Source organism: Carya illinoinensis, chromosome 1, assembly GCF_018687715.1.
Source record: "Carya illinoinensis cultivar Pawnee chromosome 1, C.illinoinensisPawnee_v1, whole genome shotgun sequence".
NCBI classification, from domain to species: Eukaryota; Viridiplantae; Streptophyta; class Magnoliopsida; order Fagales; family Juglandaceae; genus Carya; species Carya illinoinensis.
Window position 1 is genome coordinate 7,386,963 of NC_056752.1, and position 24,995 is coordinate 7,411,957.

Here is a 24,995-nt window from a genome sequence, read left to right on the forward strand (position 1 = left end):
GTTTCTTTTCCTTTTTAATGTTCTGGCCTATGTATTCACAGTCTTCTCTCCGCCGGTACCTTGGTAGCCCTAAAAGCAAATAGTCTCATTCCTACATAAAGCTCCTGTCTTTACCACGCCACTCTTCTAAACAGCATTCCTCCCACTCTCCCTTCTATATTCACCGAGTATCTCTATAATATTATTTCTCCTCTTGGGTTTATTGTAAAAATTTAAGAAGAAAATGTTCATCCTTGCAAGCTATTATGTTTAACTATCCCTTGTTCCATAGTCTTATTTCATGAGCTTTTCTCGGGTTTTCGGAGGGATTTTGAGGTCCTTTCAATGGCGGAAAGTTTTGACTGTGTCACCTCAAACCTTCTATGTTCAGAGAACAGTAATACTTGTTTTGATGGCTTTGATTGCAATGCCACTAATGGGATTGGGATTTCCCCCTCTCGGAACAAGCAAAACAATCAAACACACAATCAAGACCCGATTTTTGATATAATTAGATCCGAATCCTTGGTGGGTTTTCCACTGCAAAGCGAAGAGAGGGTCAGAGAAATGGTTGAGAGGGAGAGAGAGCATTTGCCCAGGGATGATTACCTCAAGAGATTGCGCAGTGGGGATTTAGACTTGAGTATTAGGAGAGAGGCCCTTGATTGGATTTGGAAGGTTGGTCTAATCGGTTCTCTCTCTCTCTCTCTCTCTCTCTCTCTCTCTCTCTCTCTCTCTCTCTCTCTCACATGGCGTTGTGTTCTGTTTGTTTGATCCCTTGATCATAAGTTAACTAATAACGGCTCCGACTCTCTGGATTTTTCTTTTGCTTGGGTTTATAATGTGTTCTTAACTGATTTTTGACTTCAACACCATTTTTTTTGTTGAGTAAATAATGTGTAAAGGTTCTGATTGGTGTTGATCTTTTAATCGGGTTTCATTTAGTTTATGGAATCGATATCCTGTGCTTTACTTGGTTTCATCATTTCTTTCAAAATGTTGGTGGATTACTTATTAATGTTTATTCATTAACAAGTTCTTCTGGCAACTCAATCGGATTCGTATCTTGGATTTGAGTTTTCCTTCTATATTTGCCCCTTTTATCTTCTTATTCGTTTCAATGAGATATTGCTCTGTTTTCCTCGTTTCTGATTAATAGTTTGATGAACAAATGTAGTCTCTTTCTGATCTCTTTCTTGATTATCGAGAGCGTCACTTCTCAAGGTGACAGAGTTTGGTGCATTGTGATCAACAGGCTCATGCCCACTACAGTTTTGGACCACTAAGTGTTTGTCTGTCAATGAACTACTTGGATCGCTTCCTATCAATTTATGAATTGCCAGTAAGTTCAGATTTTGAAACCAAGTATACTTCCTTTTTCTATTTTAATTTTCTTGTTGTCTTTGCTTATTGTTTGCCTGTATTATCCATCTTTGTTTGTCAATTTTCTTGGGTGTTAGAGAGGTAAAAGTTGGGCTGTGCAATTGTTAGCTGTAGCTTGTTTATCACTAGCAGCCAAAATAGAGGAGACTAGAGTGCCTCAGTCGGTAGATTTACAGGTATGAAATCAATGCACAATGATTTAAAATTTGGAATAAACAGCCCGATATATTCTGACTTTGGTATTGATTCGATGCCATTGTCTTGGTGATATGTCTTTGTGGGCAGGTGGGAGAACCAAAGGTTGTGTTTGAAGCTAATACAATAAAAAGAATGGAGCTTCTGGTGCTGAGCACACTGGGTTGGAGAATGCAAGCTTTTACCCCTTTCTCTTTCATTGACTACTTCCTCAGCAAGACCAACATTGTTCAGCATCAATTAACATTGTCCCTCTCTAGATCTGTACAGATAATATTAAGTACGGTCAAAGGTCTGTCCCTAACTGTGTTTGCATTATATTCGTGCTCGGATGTTCTTGAGGATTAATGGGGTTGATGCAGAGCTGGGTGGGAATTGAATGCAGGTATTGACTTCTTGGAATTCAGGCCTTCTGAAGTTGCTGCAGCAGTGGCTATTTCTGTTTCAAAGCAAATGCAGGCAGTGGACATTGACAGGGCCATGACTTGTTTCGTATATGTGGAAAAGGTAAATAAAAAAAAAAAAAATGGTGGTGCCCACATAAATAAACCATGGGCAGGACAGATCTACTTTTGCTCTTCAAAAAAAGATATGCCTTTTCACCGTGTTTCCAATTTGATGAGTTTTGGTTTTTTTACGCCTGTGGGATTTGCAGGGAAGAGTGTTGAAGTGTCTTGAACTGATGAAAGATCTGTCATTGATTCATGGGTCAGCTAATGTGGCAAATGCCTCAGCTTCATCTGTGCCCCAAAGTCCCATTGGGGTTTTAGATGCTGCATGCTTGAGCTATAAAAGTGATGAATTAACAGTTGGTTCATGTGCAAATTCTTCACACAATAGTCCTCCAGATGCAAGGGGAAGTAACCAGGCAAAAGCATCTGAAGTGGAGTTCAAGTCATGAGATGTGAATTTTTCTCCTTCACACCCCAAGTCCCAGTCAGTTTGGTTGAATGGGAGTTTTGGTGTGTGGTTTTGGAGGGGCCCCTCAGTTACAACGGAAGATAGAAATAGTTTTGAATAAATAAATTAAAGATGGAAAGCAATTCCCAAGCTTTGGTGTTTTGGTGTCATGCTTGCAGCATGAGAGAAAGAAAGAGGAAACATTTGGGTAGCTGTTTATAATCAGGAATTCTCAAGCTATCCATATAAAAATATATATTAAAAATGGTGCTGGTGGTGGCTGCCAAGGTGGATTAGTCTGCTGGTGCTTTTGAAAACACAGCTTTTTTTCTTGGTTGTTGTTGTAGCTTCCATTTCAAATGAGAGAAAAGGAAGCGAGGAAAAAATACAGAGAGAGAGTGAGAGAGGAGAGAGAGGGAGGGAGAAATGTCATTATATTTCTATTGATATTGTCGATTCCTTTCTTCAAAAGAGATTTTGACAACGTCCACTAATCAATTTTGAAAACACAAAACTAGTTTTGTCCCTTTGCCATGGTGGAAGTATCGTTTGATGTGATTGGGTCAATGAAACGATGTCGTGTTCGCTTATTGTAACTTAAGTGCTGCCTAGTGTTTTTTTCGTTCATTTATTACGAGGTGGGGTAAGGAAAAGGGCCACGTTGGATCCTCCGGGCCCACAATCCTTTTGTCTCGACTCTCGACCCTATGACTGGTCAACATCTGGCCTCTGCTCTGCAACTCGAAATAATGGTGAAAAGACGTTCTGAGATTTAGAGGTCTTGGAATGTGCTGCGCTGCGCTCCGGATTATTGATCGTTGCACAAAGACGCCATTTGGGTTTTGGAATGAGACCTCAATTTAATTCGAAGAATGATAAATAGATAGCTTTTTACAATATTTTATACAATAATATTTTAAAATAAAAAATTTATAAAAATAATACCATAACTTATTATATATATTTTTACGTCTTGCTTAATTAGTCATAATAGCTAGGTGTTATTTCAACAATTTTGATGGAGGATGGATGGAGGCCTATTCTTGAAAATATTTTATTTTATTTTATTATTATAATTTTTTTAAATTTTTATATAAATTATAAAAATAATTTAATTTTTTTAATATTAAAATAAAAATATTAAAAAAAATATTTTAATAATATTTTATTCAATTCTTAATTTTTTTTTTTTTTTATCTAAAATCATCTTATCTTATTATCTAAATAATACATTCATTTGTTAAAAAATGAAATACTTTCGAGAATATAGATGATATACTACTGCTATTTAATTTTTAATACATATTTTATCATATAACATGTATTAAAAATTAAATATGTACTTCAATATTATCTAATAATTATTCAATTTATTAGATAATATTGGAGTTTTTTTTTTTAATATCTTAAATTATTTTCTTGCTCGTTTGCTCATTTAAACATAATGAATAATCAATTTTTTTAGAACTTTTCCATCCTAAAACTTGCACGATAAATGCACAGCCGGTTCTCTCTCTCCCTCACACACAAAAACACCATTTTTCATACATCTAAGCATCAATCCACTTAATATAGTCTTTTACCATGGTTGCATCTATGAGCAAGTAATGCCCAAACATGCAATTGAAATCAGCAGTTAAAAAAAAAAAAAAAAAAGACTTAGTTGATTAATTAGAGTTAAGCATGAGCAATTATAACAGATTTAAAGTAACATTAAGGATCCCAATGGCATATTCACATACATGCATGGCATATGAAAGGAACCAACAGAGCAAGTAATACCAGGCAATTGCCTTGAAACTGTAAAAGAAAGCTGCCCCATATATTAAACTAAAATCACCAGATCAGCCTCGTTTGTGTGCCCCATTTTATATTTGCATTTTTGTCAGCCTATTATTCAGTCTCTGTCTCTCTTTCCATGTGTATTTATGTAGAGCAACCCAGGAGGCAGGAGTAAAGTTATTTAAATGATCTGGTTTCTAGATCTCGTTACTATATAATTACATATATATATTTATATATATATATATATCATATTTATAAAGTTAATGAACAAACATTAAAAAGAATTCAAATTAGCAAAACAAACTTGACATAAAAATGTCTTTAACATTTCATCACACCTCTAAAGTAAACTTAGAATTTAAAAACATGTTTCTAGGAAGAAAATGAATCCTTTCAATTTTTCAAAATTTAAATTTAAAATGGAACAACTGTGTCAGATTGAGAAATTTATACTCAGATAGAACGATATAGACCAAAGAGAAATACTTGGTCTACAAAGAAATCCAATAAAAGTAAACTTACAATTTAATGTAGTTTGATATGATACATCATATTGTAAAGCTTCTTTTATTATCAAGTAGATCTAAAGTCTCATATCAAGTTATATCAGTTTGTAAATTTGCTTTTATAAGATCTCTTTATAGATACAACACTTCTCGAATTCACCCTATGTACACCTATTCAATTAATTTTGAAGCTATTCTATTATATGGGTTGTGCTAAAGATCATAGCAATTCAAGTTATTCATGTATAGATTATTGTGGCAACTTGTAGTAACTCAAAACCAGTAGTCTCTAATTATGAAGTTTTACTCTTGCTATGGCATAAGTTGTTTCTTCTAGTCTATAAGAATCCATCCATTTCAGCTCTGAAAACTTATTAAGTACTCTCACAGTAATAATGACTTCCTATTCCAAATATATCAGATAATGTAATGGCATTATAATTGCTAACATAAGAATTAATTTTAAGGATAAGAATGAGAGTATCATATATTCTTATTACAAGATAATTCACTTGCAAATTGTTAAATAGTACAGAGAGAAGAATGGGGGGCCTGTTGCAAAGAAATTGAATGTTGACAAGGACTAGGAATCCAAAATATATATGCTGTCACAAAAACAAAGGGACTAGAAATTAAATTACAACAGGCCAACACGAGAACCGAGAGGGTGCTTTTTTAATCTCAACAAGATAGCATATTTTTCTAAGTGTGCGTGTTGGGGTATCAGAAATCCTAAAAAAGAAAGCGTGCGTGGTGGTGAAAGAGAGAGCACCATTAAAAGAAAGGGAAGGTGGGTAAAAAGGGGTGGTTGGTCAGAATCTTTACTCTTTAGCAGAATCAGATCCCTTTCATTTGTCTATACCTTTGAATAATAGAAAACTACTGAATAGCAACCATAGTGGGATGTTAATGGTAGGAAAATGATTCAGTCACCAAAACAAATTGACTCATGGGGAAGCCAAAAATAAAAGAACGAGCGTACGAGTTTTTCTGGTGCCATGACAGCCTTGGTCGCTCATTTCCTGCTGCCAATTTTAGTAAATCATGGGGCTCATTTGGAGAGAAATACTAGGAAATAGATATACATGTCTTGTATGTATGAGTCTCTTCTCACTGGCTAAAGAGAAACATTAGGAATACTCATTTTTAGGTCTAATCTAATGAAAAGAATGATCGGATATGACATGTTAAGAAAGAAAGAAAAAAAATACCCTTTAATTCACCTCAATTGATTTAACCCGTTTATTTGAATGATTCAGTGACTTGTTTAATTGATGTAAACCAAATGCTTTCAAATAAGCCTTGAAATACCTTTCGCCAGTATGGATGAATAAATCCAAATGATTCGAACCCCACATGGGTGAATGAATCCTTCTACAAGGAGAGACCTGTCCTAGATGTATGGATACTTTGTGTTCAAGGTGATAAAAATGATTACCATTATCAACTTCAGATCATCCCACCTCCCCCTTTTTGTCGTCACAGGAATTAGAACACTCTTTCTAGAACCGGTTTAGAAGTAATGCTCATGAATCTGATGCATAAAAAGTAACACCCACTCAAATGATCTAATGTGTATATGAATAGAACCCTCACCTCAAACGATTGAAGGAGTATCCAGATGTGTTCTGGCGTTACATCACATCCAGATTAGACAGCACAGTACGTATACCGGCTGTGAGGAATTCGCCCTTATTAATTCTTTGACCAATTGGAGTTGTTATTATTCATTGAACCTAGTTTAACGAGTTACTCATGTTTGACATGTGCATTAGCCTGCTTCAGGACATAGGAAAACACAGCTATTTTATTGAGAAGAACACAGTCATCGCTTTGTACGAACGCATAGAGCATATCTAGTAAAGAAAGGAACCGAAAAAATTATTCATTGTCATGCTCAAGATTATCGCTATCTTTTTTTTCTTAGAAGATTACCGCTATCTTATTGTCACAAACATAGTGATTGCCTACTACTAGTTTTTACACAAAACCCCACCCAGGGAGAAAAAATAAAGAAAAACGTTAAAGAAACGGGAGGGACGAGCATAATCAGACAGAGCTATAATTAACAGCATGTGGGCGTCAATGCTTATACAAAATATGATCGATGTTGATGGGGTCGATCAATAAATAATATAAGTTGTGCACTACAGAACGATAGAAGCTGGCAGAGACCAAGACATACCTCTGTGGGTTCAATTATCCTGTTGTTGAATTTTGAATCCTCATTGTAGATGTGTTTCTGTACTTCTGATTAGACGTGCTGGCCCTAATATGAATCCCAGATTTTCTTCAGGAAGTATTTCTTACAATTTAGAAGTTCTTAAAATTCAGAACTCTGCGCGATTAGTATTATGAACAATCATGTAAACTCTTGTAAATACAATTGCATATCCAAAAATTGCAAGTAAATTTTATTGCTATACCATTATAGTTAGTACAATTGGTCTAGTTTGTATTATGCAATTATGGTCGACATATTTCACAGTAATAAATGTTGTACACAACATCAAAACTAAACAGATAGTGCTTGGCGGTTTTTTTTGAAACTTAATTACGAAAGCAATCACAGTAATGCCCTATACTCAACAAATATTCAAAGTTGCAGGGAAACCTATCCTTCGGTATTATTGCTTCTAAACCAACTGGTTGAAGGCAGCTACTGTCCTTTATTCTACTCTTTGGGAGCTTATATTTTTCTAGCCCCTAAGCATAAATAAGAGCTTAATTTTATCAGATAAAGTCAGGCTGGCCTGTAGAAGTCAAGCAACGATGCCACATTCTACTGTTGGGGTCCACCAGCCTGGGATGAGAAATGACTTCAGGAATTGGGAGGTAGACATAGTGAGTGTTGCATATGCCTACTGTAATGCCGCTATATCCAGCAAATGCACCATGAACCTGCCAAAGCCACACATCCATATTGAACAGATATTAGAACGACTGAACTGTTAAGGGAAAAAACACTAAGAGAAAAGAAAAAGGACAATTGCAAACAAGCAAGTTGAAACCTGCTTCAGTGAGGGTTACTTGGAGATCAACCTAATATACGCCAATGCAATGACTTACAAGCCCTAATCAGTTTGAACAAGGTTTGGTTGGGCCTAGGCCAAGCTCAAAATGATCCAAATTTGACCAATCATTGAAATTGTCACATACGAGCTTACCAGCTCGCCTACTGAAAAATGAGACAAGTTTGACCTCAACTCAAATATAGACCTATGATCAAGCTGGTTTACAGGCAATCTTAAATAACTCAGTCAGTTGATCAGCCTAACCAAATCTATTTATAAGCCTAACCCTATTGGAAGCAATTTTTGATCCACACTGGAATCAACTGATTTGCTGAACCAAAACCAACCGCAATTTCAGGGACGGATCAAAGTTTGCAAGTGGATCCAGCTAGATCGATAGACATCATTAAGGGACAAAATGTCCTAACAGGAAACTGGGAAGTCTCAATTCTTTTCTTAAGGGACCATCCGTAGGCTTCAATACAAATCTTGTGAAACCAGCCTTTTTAAATATGGAGTTATATAAGCATAATATTACATTTCTGACCATATCACTCTTCATCACACCATATAGTCACTAAACCCTTGCGTGATAATCCATATCACTCTTCTAGTGCCGCCAACTATTATTAAACCAAACCCAACAAAACCATTCCCATCCTGGTTTTTGATAAATGATTCCATTTAGAAATCAAAGCCTCTGACCTTGGCTCATCACATGGTAAATAACCTGAGCACTGGATGTTTATTTTTGCTCAGCTGATCTACTGTCCCTGTTTCAATACCATAGCAGCCCAAGCTAATAGGCCGGTTGATAGTAAGGATTTTTTTTCTTTTTTCATTCTTTTTTATTTATTTATTTAGTATGATGGGGGAACCATCCCATGGTAGAGCCCTTAGGACTCACCCATGGAGCCTAAACACCCGAGGAGACTATCACAGCAACCCACCGCCATGGCCTCCCGCTTAAATCGCTATTTGATCCCAAGGGGAATTGAACCTGTGACATGGGGCTCGTGCACACAAGTTTGCCCTTACCACTTCGGCTACCCATGGGTGGGTGATAGTAAGGATGTTGAGAAATGACATCGGGTTTAATGGCATATAAGTTTGATATATTATGTCAGAAGAAATTCATATTGCTTCTTGCTCATTAGCAATCATTTTGACATCCCTATGAAAAATGCAGCATACTGAGGTAGCAGATAGACTCTATTACTCTCTTTTTTTCTTTTTCTTTTTTTTTTTGGGGGGGGGGGGGGAAGAGAGAGAGAGGAGAGAGTCTCACAGCGTTTTGTCCTAGTACAGTGCATAGAATTCCATCTGATGCATTTGCACGGCAAGCACGGATCATGTACGTGGGATCAATATACTTCACATCAACTGGAACCCCAATCTCCTTAAAATGTTTTTTTGTCTGAAAAAGCAATGGTTATTAGATTTCGGAACCATATGGGATAGGTATACAGGAAATTCACAAATGAAAACATTAAGATTAGGCATGGAAGGATTCACCAAAATAAAAAAATAAATAACTCATAATTTACTTTAAATAGAATGCTAGCATTTCTTTAGTATCAAGATAATACACAATATCATTACATTAATAATCAAAAGCACCTGTCCTTGTTGAAATTTTGTTTAATATGACGAAAAAAAAGTACAACTGGTTAACATGAAGTTCAATATTAAATGAAAGAATATGTCATTGGGTTTATTGGAAATATACACACAATACATCATAGTTCTGTTGTTGAAATTTGTCCCAATGTTTGATGATGAACTGAGTAATAAATACGCTGAAGTAAATAAATAAATGAGAAAAATGGGAAATAATGATGCGGTAAGCTCTACACATTCAAAACGTGCCAGATTTTTAAAGAAAATTGATAAGTATTAAAATCAATTCCGATTCTGACTCCAGACCAGAAAAGAAAAAAGAAGAAAGCATAGACAATGATTTCCAGTTCAAGAGCAGACCCACTTGGTTTTGTTCACTGCACATTACATCATAGCAGTCAACTGACAACATCTAGTGTTAGCAGAAGAACCACCAACTAGATCTTGAAGGCCTAAGAGCATAACATTTTTTGTCACTCCAACAAGTGAGAGCTACAAGGCCAAACAGCAGTTCATTCTTATCTATGCAACATATCAACCAACAAAAAATCCCTCCTTCTTTCAATCAAGTCGTCATTTATCAAACCACAGATGTGGGTTGTCTCAAGTGTCATGGAGATCAAGACCACGTAAAATTACTCAAAATTCAACCACCAACCTCTTGTTGAATGTGTACACCGATATCTCCAAGTACAATGTTTCCAGATGCATCTTTAGCGTTAGTTTTCTGAAGAAAATCCTGCATCAGAGAACAACAGCACACAGCATTTTACTGTCTCTCAGTGGAAAAAAACAACAGAGAGAAATTATAGGATCTCTGTAATATAGTGGAATGAAAAGAAACAGTTATTAAGTGTATCCAATGAAGCAAAAAAAGGAGCACACCATGTTAATCACCTAGCCGGTTAATAGTATTCAAACTTCAAGCGGAAGTATAAACTGTAAAGTCCTCTGAAGTATAAACTGTAAAGTCCTTGTGTAACTGACCTGCCCTGCTCCCTCTGCAACACATACAACAGCTGAGCCCTTTGTCTCAATCAGGTATTTCAGATGTTGTAGAACGCCATGAGGCCCATGCAAATTAAAACGTACCTTAGAAGTGTATATCAGGAGTATCAGTAAGGCTTCACAAAAATAACTATTCTAATTCATTTATTTATTTTTGATAAGTACTATTCTAATTTGTTTCTATAAATATGCACCTCAGGGATCAAGCATATGTCAATTTGTCCACTAGCTAAGGATGCATGCATAGCTATATATCCACTGCTACGACCCATCAATTTCACAATGCCTACACCATGATAAGCACTGTGCGCCTATAACAAGATTGAGACAAACAAATAAATAAAAAGTCAGTACACCATGAAGTAACAAACAGCATGAAATAATTCTTCAGAGACCTTATGCAAGAAATATAAAACCAATGCGTGGGAAACTAAAATGCACATAATGTACCTCTATGTATGCAGAGTTTATTGCTCTTTGTGCTTCTTCAACAGCAGTATCAAAACCAAAAGTTTTGTCCATCAGCAAAATATCGTTGTCTATAGTTTTTGGCACGCCAACTACAGCCACCCTCATCTGTCTTTTACGGCACTGAAAGCAGAAGACATATGAACTTAGACCTCAGTAAGAATAAAAAAGGCAGACCCGTGAAGGAAATAGAGCATGCATTAGCAATATGCAAAAACAAAGTTTGAATAGAGCCACAAGTGTAGACCCTGTAAGATTCTAGATGTTATTATCTTAAACATGTATCAGCACATCATTATCTCACTTTCATTACCTTGAAAATGAGGATGACACAAGTCTTTATAGCATTGGGCATTCAAATGCATGTCTGCCATTATTTATATGTTTGTTTATTCATTCATTCATTTAGTTTACTTTCATTGCATAAATTATAAATGCAATCAAATAAAACAACTTCAGAAACAAATTTCATTATTTAAAATATCTCTATTTAAACCTCATTGTGTATTGCCTCAGCCCCAGCATGTGTGCCATTCCCACCCAACACAAAGAGCATGCTGATTCCTCTTTCCTGACATCATCGTGCAATAAATAAATAAATCAGGTTGCATTTTCGGAATAGTTGACTACTCCATAATAGGTCAACAAGAAAGATGAACAGGGAACCTCCATACGGTCCACAATTTCACTAACGTCAGGTCCCCCGCGTGAAACTCCTAACAAGCTTCCTCCGGAAAGGTGGACATTCTGAACCACTTTTCTAGACAGCTGAAATCAAAGTCGAAACTAAACAAGTTAATCTACAACTCTTACTATACAAAAGTTAAGAAACATGCATTTATATTGAGTACAATGCAACATTGTTTGATGAATCAATCAATTTTAAAATAATTGCAAAGGCATAGGAATTTACCGGCATTTCAGTTAGTTCTTTGTCAGAAAATCCACGATAACCAAAGGGAATACCCACAATCTTTTTCACACCATATATTTCAAGCGTGATGACAATCTGCAGAAGAACGTGGATGAAATAATTATAATGATAAAAGAGGCATTATTGCTAGATATGGGGCTTTAAACAAAGTACATTTTAAAATTGCTCTACTCAGATCAATTTTTAAATTGAGATTTTTCTTGTACTGTAACTCCATCGTGAAATGTCATATATTACTTGAAGGTCACAAAATACATAGACTTCAAACAATGTATTTAAAAAGATATGTATATTTAAGAAGGTTCTGAGAATGCAGAATTATAAACTTATCTCAACTTGAGTTTACTTTCAGTAGAATGTTATGACTGAGGGAATTTTGTGCTAAATATGTAGTAGCGTAATTATGTAAGGAATATTATTTACTAACATAATTATCACAGGTTGGGTTCTGCACCGTTCTTTTAAAGCATGGAAATCTAAGCAACATAATGAGTCATGACAATGACCTGTCTGATAACGTCATTGAGACCAGGGCAGAGTCCTCCACAAGTTACAATTGCTGCTTTCACTTCTTCTGGTCTGAAGTATATTTTCTCCCGTGGCCCAGCACGATGAACCCTGAAAGTCCCAATTACACACCACCGTATCATGAGCTAACAGTCAAATTGACATTTATTATTACATAAACCAAAGAAAAAACACATCCATAGGGGGCAGTTCTCCAAATTTAGTTAGAGGAAATTCCTCCAACCGAGTCTATAAACTTCACAAGTGTCCCCTGAGCATGTGGAAAGCACAATTTTTTAAAGTGTAATTTAAAAATTGCCACATGTCCCTAGAGCATGTGATAAGTATGTTTTTTTAATGATCAACAAACATGTTAATGATTGTAAAAAAACATGTGCTTCTCACATGCTCAAGGAACATGTGGTAAATTTGTAGACTGGGTTTCCTCCTATCCTGTTTGGACATATATTCATATATAATTAATGGAAAACAATTTTACTGTTAAGATATGGGGAAAATTTTGAAGTCGCACTTCTTTTCAACCATGATAAAGCTGAATCGCAGAACTGATTGCTTCAAGAATATGTATACCGAGGAATTTAGTTGGAGGCCTACTGCAGATGGACTTTAGTTTGAATCCCTTGAGTAGGTTGAGGCATCTTGGTTGGAAAGACATTGGTAGGTAAATTTCCATTCATCAGGACATACTTTATGGATTCCACATATCTCCACAAGTGTAAGAGTAAATTTCCTAGTACAAGTAAATTTCCTTGTAAAACAAAATCAACTAGTTAAGAAACTTCTCTTCTTTCTTTTCTTGAAAATCCTCATGGAACTCTACATCCCAAATCCTAGAATATTCTAATAAAAATTTGTACCATTTGCACACCTTTCCAGCCCATGTTAGTCCTTCACAATTGCCTCTTCAGAGCAATGACATGTTACTACTCCATGAGTCACCAGGAAAATAAAAAGTAACCCTCTTGAAATTCTACCCTAAACCTGATACCACTCAAAACCTCCCTATCACAAGATCGCTCATCCTTCTCGTAGTGGCTTTTCATTTTGCAAACACCTAAACTGTGAGAGGCATAAACCTACCAGCATCAACCACCAACACTATTTCCATATTATTATTATTTCCCCACCAAAATATCTCATTTTATCTCTCGGTGGAAAACCCCTATGGATCTCCATTCACTTTAGTTTCTAACATTATAACAAAAAGATCCCCTCTTTTTCTGAATGCAACATTAATTGTGCATTTTTTTATTGGTAAACAAAAACTTAATCATAACAATAGGCAAGAGCCAAAGTATACGGGACATATACAAGAGCATCGCCTATGCATGCTAGTTTAGCGATGCATGCTTAAAATTTTCTAGTCCTTTCAGACAGTTGCATACTCTAGGATTTCACCACTGCCTATAAGAGAGTAAAAGATCAATATTTACCATTGTTCTACCCATGTACAATCAGGATCAATGCACTCAGCACCAGCAGATGTAGGTGACGAGTAGTTAATGACCTGGAATATTGAATAAAGATGAAGATTGTAATGCAAATGATAGTTAATAGCCTGAAAAAAAGATATCACAAGTAAGGTGTATTCAAACTGGATTTCATACAAATCATGTTCTTGGGAATTAAAATACTCATGCCTAAAGAAAAGATAGACCTCATGTACTTCAACAACAAAGCCAGTATAAAACACACAAACACACAAACAAAAAAAATGAATTATTTTGAAGATTCCACAGACAGCTATAGGCTGTCACAAATCATTCAATTTCTTACCACTCCCTGAAGAAATAGAATAAAAAATAAAATCAATGATCTGAAAGAAGCTTCTTTCTTCCATGAGAACATGAGCTAAATTAATTTAGGAACGGATCTAATGATATTCAACTGAAACCTTCATACAGAACACAATCTTCGTTAGCTGATAACTAGTTAATTTTTAGTTAGGAACATCTACCCATTTTGATTGTGAAAAATTAAGAACTTTTCTTCTCGTTGGCAGCTTTTAGTCTCATCTTCACTTTCAGGACATTGTTCCCATGCCTCTTTGAAGTGAAGACCTTATATCGAATGATTCAAGACATTCGATTTTTTAATATAAATGAGATATTCTTGGGACAGCCGAGTTAAATAAGAATAAAAATATGAGCATAAAATACGAAGTCAAATGACATCATTAGCATCTTTCTACCAACCATATCTCATGGATGATTACTTGAAACAATTCAAGCTTTTATGGGTATCGTGAAGCTAACGGGAAAAAAAAAAACAAACAAACAAACAAAGACTTTCTAATCGTAGACCATCTTCCACAATTACAACTTCTGCGATATATATATACTTAAACAGAGACAAATCTATATAGGAGAAATGAAAGCAAACACACCCAAATGAGCCAAAAGACATAAAAGAAAATGAAAAGTAGCACCTCTAATGTGGTTGGCAGGTTTGTGTATATTTTCCGAGAAATCTAATCAAATTTAAATCACAAGAAGTTCTAAAACAACACAACTGTTTCATAGAAAGGTAATGTACCTTAAGAAGCACCCTGTCGTTATTATTTATGTAACCATGCCACTCCTCGTCGGATGGGTAACCTGCCGCAAATTCTTCTGATATTGGTGTCCTGCAACCAGAAAAGACAAATACAAATTAAATAACAAGATTCAAGCTGGTTAAAAAATAAAAAAATGCATATTGAGTTAAAAACGCAATGCACCAAAAATTCGCGGGAAAAAAATAGTCTTGAGCAATTGCTTTGATAAGCGAGATCACACAAAATTCTTCAATGTATGAAGTAAAACAATCGTAAAGTACGAAAAGGGAAAAAAGAAAAACAAAATTAAATGAGAAATTCACAACTTTCTTCCGAAAAAGCATGGAGAGAGACGTGGAGGCAAACGGAAGTGGACCTCATTTTGAGGCAAAAAGTAGAGGGAATAGGAACGGCATCGTCAAAAATGTCGGTAAGGTGAGGGATGTTGAAGCGCCTCTCGAAGTCCTTCTGGAACTTGTACTTCCAATTAGGATCATTGAAATCGACGGCGGGGCTCCGCTTCGTGGTCTCCGCAGACGCGCGCAGCTTCTTGGCCACTCTGCTCGACTTCAGTCGGCAGAAACGAGAATTCAAGTGCTGAAGCCCATAAGAGCGGTGAGAATCGCTGCGCGGGAGAGTGACTTTGGGGGTGATCGCATGCGAGATAGTGCCCATGAAATGAAAAGTCGGAGATTACGAGGCGACCGGATGATCAGTCTCTCGAAGAACGTGTATCTTCGACTCGCTGAGAAGCCGATCCAACAGTAGAGAATGTGAGAAAAAGCTTCGGGGATAGAATTTGACTATTTAAGGGAGCGACGAGGACGAGAGAGTTTGCGTCTGCGTGAACGGTGAGGGAACGGAGTGAGAGATGGGTGAACGGCAATGCCGAGGGACTGCTGGCTTATAAAACCACGAAAAGCTTCTTTTGAAACTTTTGCGACCAAAAAGAACCAGTGCTTTTTCCAATTTATAATATTTTATTTTAACTAGTTATTTTAGCTACATTGGTAAAATACATACCTCGTACAATTATTTTATATATTCCCATCTCAATCGGGTCATATGGAGTAAGTGTGACATCTAATTTATAGCGGAGAAAAGCTTGAAAATAAAAGAATTTTATAAAAATAAATTTATAAATTAACATGTATTGATATAATATATCATATTATAAAATTATTTTTATTTTAAAATATATCTATATGTCACATAAAATTAGATTAATTTTAGAATTTACTTTTGTGAAATATAGATGGTTGTAACAATTCTCTTTATTATCACTTAAATTAAAAATAAACTCGGGAAAAAATAGGATCTATTTTTAAAATTCATTTTTTTTTTTAAATGGCTTTCACTTTTAAACCGGTATTTATTATTATTTTCTATTCAATTATGTAGCTAATAATTTTCTACATAAATATGTTAGCTAGGAACTTTTTTTACAAGAAATAATAAGAGTAATATTATGTATAGTCATGAAATGTGTAACTTACGTATGATTATTTTGAAATAAAATATAATTTATTATTAAAAAATTAATTTTTTTCACATAAATCTCATATTTATTTATATTTTTTAAAATATTTATACGCTTCCATACTTATAACAGTAAATATCATCCATCCACTAATAAAGCTAGAACTTAGAAGGAAAGATTGACGCCTTCACCTACTAGAATCACAACCGCCGGATTCGCATTAACATTCTAATGTTTTTTTTTTTTTAATTTTGTTAAGTATAAATAAAGTTAAGTATTAATTTACATATTAATATTAATTTATTTAAATTTAAAATTTATATTAATTTTATTTTTAATAAAATTTATTTTTTATTAATTATATTAAATTAATATACATATTAATAAGACGTTTATAACTATAATTTTTCTTTTTATCCTTTGGAGAAAGTAATTTCATCCCAAAAGTCTCTCACACTCACTCACACACACAGGCGAAACTAAGCATTAATCACATCACTGGCGACAAAAACATGTCTGGTAGTGTGGTCCAATTTCCACAGTACACAACTGTCGAGCGAGTCCCCACTCTGTTCAATGTGTGTATTTATTCAGCGCCAATTTCGAAAGGAAGGGACAAAAGTGATGTCATGTGAGAGTATTTAAAAAACTAACTGAAAGTCAAAACAATAATAGGGTAACTATGTTAAAAGTAATGAATGAAGTGGCATTGGCTGCAGCCACACTAGAAAAGACATGAACATGGGATAAAAGCGATGCTTTCATGTGTTGGACAAAAGATATATAAGGGACACAACGTAAGTTGTAACCCTCTATTCTAAGCTGATCAGGTGTGAAAACAAAGTAATTCTCATGTGTTCTTTAAAATTATTTCTCTCTACAGAATGCATATTTATAAAATCATCATAAACAAACTAAAAATGTTTATAATGATTAAAAAAATATATAAAATAAAATAAAATACACTTATCCGGTTATGACAAGTCGAGACAACGAAAAGTCCTATTACGGCAGACCAATTGAAGACAATTTAAATAAGTCATTTAGAGTAATAATATAATAAAATATAAATTATTATATTAAATATTTTTCAAAACTTTCAATAAAATTAGGCTTTATTTAAAATTATTAAATAAAGTTTTTGAATTTATATATAATACACAAGTTAGAATGAAGCCTGACTAAAAACTCTATTGTACATAGCACCTCTACTAGATCTCTCTACAAGTTCTCTATTACTTCTTGACGCCTAGAATCCATTTGTCAAAACCCCATACTTTGTGGGCTATGGCCAAGCCACCAACTATGCCATTACAAACTTTGATGGGCTCATGGCTGATGCCCTGACACCACTATAGTCATGCCTTGACATGCACGAGGCGTCCAATAAGGTTAGTGACCGTGCACAGCCCAACGCAAGGCTAGGCATGCGCATGGCCCTGCGTCGCACGCTAGGCTAACGCCCAAACCCTTGCCTGGGCCATGTAGCATCAGCACATGGCACCATGTCGTGCCCACCAGCAGACCAATGCATGGCACCATACCATGCCTGTTAGCAAGCCATGCACGACACCATGCCTAATCCACTAGCAGCCATAAGCTAGACCAGCCCAACCGTGGGCCATGATTCACACTAGGCCATCTATAGGCCATTGCATGTCAAAGGTCACCATGGCCCGTGCAAGTCTATTTTATTGCTGTCGTTTATTTTTAATTATTTTTACTTAATTATTTTCCAATGGACCTTTTGGAAGTTTCCACTTTGTAATCTTTATAAATAGGACTCTTAGTCATTTCATTTTCATCTTTTAACATTTTTTTTCCTTTGTGGTACAGTTTGGTTTGTTCTTGTGAACACTTTCGGTACTTGTACACTTAGGCTCTTTTGAATGCAATTCGTGAATCCCAATGAGAGGATTAGCACATTGCAATTCGTTAATAGGTGTTGTCCATTTATCTATCTTTGTTTCATCATCTTGTAATTCGTGAATAAGTGGTGATTCATTTTATTAATCTCTTGTTTATTTTCCATTCAATCTTTATATGATCTATTTATCAATCTTTTGCATATTTTCATTCTCTATTCAAAAATCCGAAAATACTTTTATGTTCTTATATTTTTCTAATTTGTTCATATTCTTTCTTGCATTTTCTCACATATCAAACATATCCTAAGCCTCCATATTTTCAAGGCCAAATTCTCATCTCCCAATCATAAATCACGCCTAACACATTTCTACATTCATAGATCTATAATTCTCATGTGTCATAGTCTAGAGCTATAATTTCATATTCATTCCATACACATTCCATACATTTTCTCACTTACCAAACACATATTTAGTCTCCATAAGATCCAAGTCCATATCACATCACTTCCATAAAGCCATAGAACCCTAGATCTAGTTTTCCAACAAGCCTTCCACCATCCAACTAAACCTAGTTTCCTCTTAAGAGTCCCACTCGGCAACTTCCTTAATTTTAGGAAAGTTAACTCATCCCAATCACATCCCTTGATCCTAGGAATCCCCATCTCATATTCTAAATCCAATACCTAAAATCACTCCCTCTTTCAAATCATTCAATTCCTCAAATCACTCAATCTCTCAAACCACCTGATTCATAAAATCACTCATTCCCTAAGATTACTCAAGTTAACCAAAGATCTTCATCCTCTTTTCATATCCAAATCCTACTTCATCATCTTACTTTAGCCAATCCCTAAACTCTAGAAACAATCATAGACTATTTCAAATACCATCCAAATCCTAGCAACCCATCCTAGACTCCAACCATAGTCTATCACTTCCCAATTTCGTAATCCCCCTTAGCCACCATCCAAAACCCTAGCTACACTTCACCATACCAACCCTAAGTATCATTCAAGTGGTGCCAACATCAAGGGCAACCATCAAGACATTTCACATTGTATCAAACACACCAAATCATCACTTAGATGACCCTATTATATCATCGTCGTCGTCGTCGTCATTACTTCCATCACTCAAACACTAAACCTTCATCAACCTAAGAACCCTCCATTGCCACACAAGTTCAAAGCCAAGCAAGTTGACTAGGTACAATCAGTCATCATCACAACAAGGTGAGCTCGTGGACCTTAATGTTTAGGGACTAGATCGAGGTCCCTAACACCATTATATTGAGTGATATGTGAGGCCATGAGATATTGTAAAATCACCAATCATAATGGATTTCACCCCAAAACAACCTGTAGATGTAGTCTTTTATGCCAAACCACATAAATTTCTGTGTCTCTTTTTATTTATTTTTATTTGCTTATTTATTATTTATTTTATAGATGAATGCGAAGAACACCATATCGACATCCGAATCAACATCATAGGTCGGAGATAATTTTTTCCTCCATTCCAGCTTGTTGTGCAAATTAAGACATTAAAAAGAGTCATGCCACATTGTCATAGTTCTCTCAACAAGAAGGAACTACATGAGTAGTACTGCTAACTCCTTACTCAATTTCATCTTTACATGTGAAGAAGTGTGCATTCAACTCATCCGCTTTATTCCTTTTATTTAGCTAAAAAAAGGTTCTCGGGAAAAAAAAAAACTTGTAATTTTAGCTACGCCAATGAGAATAAAAATTCTCTTGCAATATTATCATTGACATCGTCAAAGTGAACCAGCTATATATATATATATATATATATATAAATATATATATATATATCACTTTTTTGAAAGAGATTAATAAATAATGTCTGTTTTTAAGTTCATTATGTTATCAACATTAATTTATTATTGTGAGTATATATAGTGTGGTTGAACTTTTGAACTGCTCACTATCTCTAACTTAAAAAACTAGTTGACTTTAATAACTCAACTTTAAACAATTGGGAATAATAAGTTTATATATATATATATATATATATATATATATATATATATATATATATTAAATTTTCGGACTAGCTAGGAAATCATATTTTTTATTATGGATTTGTCAATATTCTCTAGCATATTTTAAATTATTTTCCCATTTAAATCTATGATAGAAGAAATTATTTAAAACATGTCATATTAATTGATGTGGTCAAAGATTTAAAAAAAAAAAAAATCATGATGAAGAATAATAAATATTGTAAGAGTTATTTGATATATTTATCTCTCTTCTACTCTAAACCTTAAAGTGCAAACAAAGATATTAATGGATTTTGATCCGCCTTAAAGTTTAAACCATTTTGTTACGTAAATCATATGAAAGTGAATGTTCATTAGTTGAACCAATTGCTACGTAATCGTTTTGAAAAAAGTGAATAAAACATGAGATTTATATGAAAAAAAAAATTAATAGTAAATTCTACTATTTTTTAAAACGATTACGCGATATTTATGCATCTCATGGTTATACATAAAATTACTCATTAAAATATGACATTCTCAAAAAAAAAAAAAAAAAATTGATGTTCTAAGCATTAGCTGAGCATGGGCCAAGAAAAGCCCAAAATAATCGAAACATGTAGTGGTCTTCAACAAACCTCGTTAGCCCATTAATGGAAGTGTAACTATCCATACGCACATCAAACATGTGGGTATGGTACCCTATTTTGATTGTGCTTTAAGGGCAACCCAAACCCTTCTTCCTTCCACGTAAAGCACTATTTACTTTTTTGAAAATAATACACACCCGAATTAATTAACTCCCATGCCGGGCAGAGACATTAAGCGCCTGAATTTGAATAAGCCAACTGAAAAAACGTCTCTAATAACGGTCATTGTTTCCCTAAAACATCCTCTATTGTCTACTTCGTTCCAACCCTGCCACAGGTCCCATTCCCAGCAGTCCAAATCATTCTACTAGGATTTAAGGGGGTTGAATTTCCTTCACAGCTGAAAGCATATGCTAGAACATGGCCGATAACAAAGCAGATATACTTGGTTTTATAAGTTTATTTTCATGGCTATTATATATCAGTTTATTTTCCTTTTCTTCAAGATCATTTACTGGCAACAATAATATCCTTCATGGGTTTTGCAGATTTGTCTGTTCTGCCATTCGGGGAGGAGTCAGATTTGAATTCTCATAGCAATGCATGGCATGGACCATTGGTAAATTAAAGATTAGTTTTTATTTTTTTGTCTTAAATTACTGATTGATATATGATAACTTTAACATTCCTAGTGTTGACTGAGGTATATATACAGATTGATTTTAAAGAAACTAGCCATTCAAGGACGACTAATGTCCTGGAAATGAAAGGCCTGAGGACTGCCATGTCAGAAGAGGAGCTAAAGATTCGCAGTGAGCTAGAGATGGAGATAGAAAGAGATTTGGAAGAAGAAATCAAAGATGGAATATACCATCATGCTCTCAGATTGCACCGACTGTATCAGCAGCAAAAGGAAAGGATTGCAAAAGAAGGACCTGGGTTTGAAACCTTTCAAGCTCAACAAAGAAAGAATAGCCAAACACTTCTTGAAGTGAACATAAGCATAAGAATGGAAGGAGGGACCAAAATTGAAATAAAAGAGACCAAGAAAGAAGCTCATGATCATCATCAGGAGAAGGGTCGGCCTCGTACTTCTAGATCAGAAAACATGCAACCATTTCAGCCTGTTTCCAATGGGAAGAAACTCGATTGGGTGAGGAGTCTCCGATTCAATGCCGGTCCGGTTGCCATTGATAGATCATCAAAACATGGCAGCTTACATCAGCCTAAAACACCAAGCAACAACCGTTGCTGCTATGATCTGAATCTTGACCTTAAAAATGCCAGGAGAATTTGCACTGCTTCTGTCTTGGGGCAGCCCAAGGTCCGTGCGAGTGTCGATAACAAAGTACTTGAATTGGGATGGAAAAATTGATATATTTTTTGCTTTTATGATATGAAAATAATAGCAGAATACAAATAATATTGTTACGTGTGATTAATTTTAAGGCACGATGTTGTTATTCTGGTATTAATTGTAATAATCATATTGATGATTATGAAAAAGAATGTTCTTTATGAAAAGAATGTTATTAATTTGGGTGTTCCAGTTGAGTAGTTTTATCTATGATATATACATTGTTGAAAAGTGGGGCCACATATATATATATATATATATATGTATATATATAAAATCTGTGATCTTAGCACATTAGGCAGAAGTGCTCTATCTCCTTGAGATTTAAAAGTAATGGCTGCCTTGAAGATGGGAGAAAATATTAAGAGAACATTGAGAATTCATGGGGGACAATCATGAAGCATAGCAATCCCCATGGAATTTATAATTAACCCAACTTTGTATTGTTTTCCCAACACTTATTGATAACCTGCAAGTTGGCGTGAAGGAATTTCTAGAAGTTTGATGAAAACAAAAGGCTGCATGAAGGGAAACCAAAAGGGAGACAAGAGTGAGAGATTGCAGTTGTTGGAGTCTGACCAACATCTAATAATATGAGGGGTGAATACAAAGTTTGGGAGACAAAAAGATGAGCTGGAGAAGCTATTATTGGCTGGCCATTGCTGGCTCACCAAGGCCTGGCTCGATCCATGAAACATTTGAAACTAGTGGACCTACGCCTGAGTAGTGTTGCTTTGGATCTAACCTTGTCTGCCAAAGAGCTTGAGGATCTCGTGCCTTATGTATATGGGGTCTTGGTCCATTCTTATGATGGTGGGAAATTAAACGTCCCGGCTTCGACCACTTGCAAATTCATATGGGAAAATGGAGGTTTTCTGATTAGGGCTCTTTGTTCAATGTATTATACAACTGATCATATGAAGAGAATTGTTGGGTTTTGTTAACGAGTGATATGTTACATACAGTCACTTTTAAGTATTCTTTATACAGTACTCTACTAATATGATAGCCAAAACAATTATTTCATATTAAAAAAAAGTGACGAAACCAATCATATTAGTAGAATGTATAAAGTAATATGTAAAAGTGATCACAAATAGAGTTTTTGTTAACTTTAACATGCAAAATATTTATGTAAAATAGAGACAGGGAAGTAGATCAGTTCAAACACAAGCTGACGAGTAACAATTCTGATAAAGAGAACTTGCCCTAAAAATTGTACCGAGACAAAATTGCTATTTAATTAGTCATTAATTTAATGATTAATCTTAAGAGGATTAATCATGTCCATTAATGCAAAAAACTGAACGTGGCAGAAGCACGTGGTCTATAAATGTTTTATAGATATCCACCAACTCTTGCCACCTTAGGCCACAAAACACACAGCAGGCAGTACTTTCCGATATCTACGTTTAGGGTATGCTGGAATTTAGAACGACCAAGGGAGGATTCAATTAAAACATATGGGGTTGCTTTTAAAGTTGGGTCGACACCAAACAAATTAAAACATGTCGAATTGTTAGACAAGAATTGATGTTGATGAGGAGAGGCAGCATGAAGGCGCCATGTGTACGTGGGCCTGCAGCATCATCCACACAGCCATGCATTGCAAATATTGGAATCATACAAAAAGCTCACTAATTGCATCGCTCCCCCTCCCCTTTAGACCTTAAATCGAGTAGGGACGACAACGATGTATGTTATAGTCAGCTCCGGCCGGATTCACAAATATTGGCGTGCCATTGAAGAGTCATAGTCTTTCAACTGTCAAAAAGCCATCTCCTTTTCCAACTTTTTCCTTCCAATCCTCAAGTTTTTGCTTTCAAAAAAGCGGATAATCCAAACGAATCTCATCATCTGGCCCCCCACCCCACCCTTCCTCTTTCGGCTTCTCCCGCATACTGTCATATATATATGTGTGCTCCCTGACTCATCTAGGAATATTGCCAGTTTATGAGACTTTTGGGTATATGAGACAATTACACATCAAGATATTAATCAAGAAATTAAGAATATATTAACCTTCTGATCTTGTGGTTTCAAATTATTAGCTCCCATCATCATTCATAATTTGAAGAAGGATACCAGCTTGGAGAGATTGATCAGCAGTAAAAAAGCAAAGCTAGCTCATTTTCATGTCCGAAATAAGCATTTGCTGTTTTGCGGAAAATGATTGCAGGCCAGCAGGATTAATTGAAATTCAGTGGACTAAAATCTAGCCATGGTTTGTGAGCCGCTGGTGACTGGTCGTACAAGCATGTCGTTTTTCTTGTCTATCATGTAGCTAGAAACATCATGACCAGCTAAGTTTTCATTTTAGGTTCAGCGTATTATAATATATATATATATATTAATAGTAATAAACAGTGCTAGCTCCAAGTGTTTGGGATTTGGTGTACAGCCCGCATTCAGTGTCCAAATCAGGAATCCATGCATACATGATGACGATGCGAAAGTGAGACACTCAAATATCACTCATGCTCAACAATGGAAAATGCGTCCAGTCACTGAAATGACGCATTTCATAAAACATGATGATCTGTTTTTGTTTTTGTTATGATGAGGGGCTATCAGAGACGCATTGATTCAAGTTGATTAATGTTAATCAAATGTCCCTGGACATACATGCAGTGGTTTCTCAGAAACCAAACGAATTTTTACAGAGCTTTTCACAGAGAAGAATGGAAGTTATTAAGATCGATAAATAGAGATCGGAAATTAAGAAGAAAATATCTATCCCATATATACATAGATCGATCTGCCGCGTATCGCCATGGGATCATGATGGAGGTTTTAGAGGATTATGCATCGAATATTAAACCCTAGAATTATTCTA

At 35.2% G+C, this 24,995-nt stretch overlaps 3 protein-coding genes across 7 annotated transcripts; 2 read left to right on the top strand and 1 right to left on the bottom strand.

Moving 5' to 3' along the window:
- On the top strand, nucleotides 1–3,058 carry LOC122308540 (cyclin-D4-2-like). 2 transcript variants are annotated; one of them, XM_043121918.1, is made up of 6 exons: nucleotides 1–657; nucleotides 1,235–1,321; nucleotides 1,440–1,538; nucleotides 1,648–1,837; nucleotides 1,943–2,064; nucleotides 2,213–3,058. In XM_043121918.1, exons 1-6 carry the CDS (start codon nucleotides 325–327, stop codon nucleotides 2,456–2,458), a joined length of 1,077 nt encoding a protein of 358 aa, XP_042977852.1. In that variant the 5' UTR covers nucleotides 1–324; the 3' UTR covers nucleotides 2,459–3,058. The 2 variants fall into 2 exon arrangements, with proteins under 2 accessions (XP_042977852.1, XP_042977851.1); XM_043121917.1 differs by having other exon boundaries at nucleotides 4–657; nucleotides 1,648–1,849.
- A 4,083-nt stretch (nucleotides 3,059–7,141) lies between these two features.
- LOC122308566 (ATP-dependent 6-phosphofructokinase 5, chloroplastic-like) lies at nucleotides 7,142–15,804 on the bottom strand. Of its 3 annotated transcripts, XM_043121919.1 has the most exons (13): nucleotides 15,233–15,803; nucleotides 14,856–14,946; nucleotides 13,754–13,827; nucleotides 12,299–12,410; nucleotides 11,772–11,867; nucleotides 11,525–11,626; nucleotides 11,355–11,429; nucleotides 10,841–10,981; nucleotides 10,585–10,701; nucleotides 10,370–10,474; nucleotides 10,041–10,121; nucleotides 9,051–9,179; nucleotides 7,142–7,649 (listed from the first exon to the last, which is right to left on the bottom strand). In XM_043121919.1, the coding sequence occupies exons 1-13, from the start codon at nucleotides 15,529–15,531 to the stop codon at nucleotides 7,482–7,484; spliced, it is 1,590 nt and encodes a 529-aa protein (XP_042977853.1). In that variant the 5' UTR covers nucleotides 15,532–15,803; the 3' UTR covers nucleotides 7,142–7,481. The 3 variants fall into 3 exon arrangements, with proteins under 3 accessions (XP_042977853.1, XP_042977855.1, XP_042977854.1); XM_043121921.1 differs by lacking the exons at nucleotides 7,142–7,649; nucleotides 9,051–9,179 and having other exon boundaries at nucleotides 10,280–10,474; nucleotides 15,233–15,804; XM_043121920.1 differs by lacking the exons at nucleotides 7,142–7,649; nucleotides 9,051–9,179 and having other exon boundaries at nucleotides 10,268–10,474; nucleotides 15,233–15,804.
- Nucleotides 15,805–21,002: 5,198 nt separating this feature from the next.
- LOC122301667 lies at nucleotides 21,003–22,285 on the top strand. 2 transcript variants are annotated; one of them, XM_043113069.1, is made up of 3 exons: nucleotides 21,003–21,250; nucleotides 21,351–21,421; nucleotides 21,495–22,285. In XM_043113069.1, exons 2-3 carry the CDS (start codon nucleotides 21,406–21,408, stop codon nucleotides 22,175–22,177), a joined length of 699 nt encoding a protein of 232 aa, XP_042969003.1. In that variant the 5' UTR covers nucleotides 21,003–21,250; nucleotides 21,351–21,405; the 3' UTR covers nucleotides 22,178–22,285. The 2 variants fall into 2 exon arrangements, with proteins under 2 accessions (XP_042969003.1, XP_042968997.1); XM_043113063.1 differs by having other exon boundaries at nucleotides 21,005–21,250; nucleotides 21,518–22,285.
- Nucleotides 22,286–24,995: the final 2,710 nt, after the last annotated feature.

Bases quoted from the DNA above. Each gene is read 5' to 3' on its own strand.
- LOC122301667 (XM_043113063.1), top strand. From the start codon at position 21,223: ATGGCCGATAACAAAGCAGATATACTTG. The intron at 21,251-21,350 runs GTTTTATAAGTT...TGGGTTTTGCAG, and splicing joins TAACAAAGCAGATATACTTG to ATTTGTCTGTTCTGCCATTC. The intron at 21,422-21,517 runs GTAAATTAAAGA...GTATATATACAG, and splicing joins ATGCATGGCATGGACCATTG to ATTGATTTTAAAGAAACTAG.
- LOC122308566 (XM_043121919.1), bottom strand. From the start codon at position 15,531: ATGGGCACTATCTCGCATGCGATCACCCCCAAAGTCACTCTCCCGCGC. The intron at 10,122-10,369 runs GTCAGTTACACA...TCTCTGATGCAG, and splicing joins TTGCAGAGGGAGCAGGGCAG to GATTTTCTTCAGAAAACTAA. The intron at 7,650-9,050 runs GTGAGACTCTCT...TGGCTTTGGCAG, and splicing joins CTGTACTAGGACAAAACGCT to GTTCATGGTGCATTTGCTGG.
- LOC122308540 (XM_043121917.1), top strand. From the start codon at position 325: ATGGCGGAAAGTTTTGACTGTGTCACCTCAAACCTTCTATGTTCAGAG. The intron at 1,322-1,439 runs GTAAGTTCAGAT...CTTGGGTGTTAG, and splicing joins TATCAATTTATGAATTGCCA to AGAGGTAAAAGTTGGGCTGT. The intron at 2,065-2,212 runs GTAAATAAAAAA...TGGGATTTGCAG, and splicing joins GTTTCGTATATGTGGAAAAG to GGAAGAGTGTTGAAGTGTCT.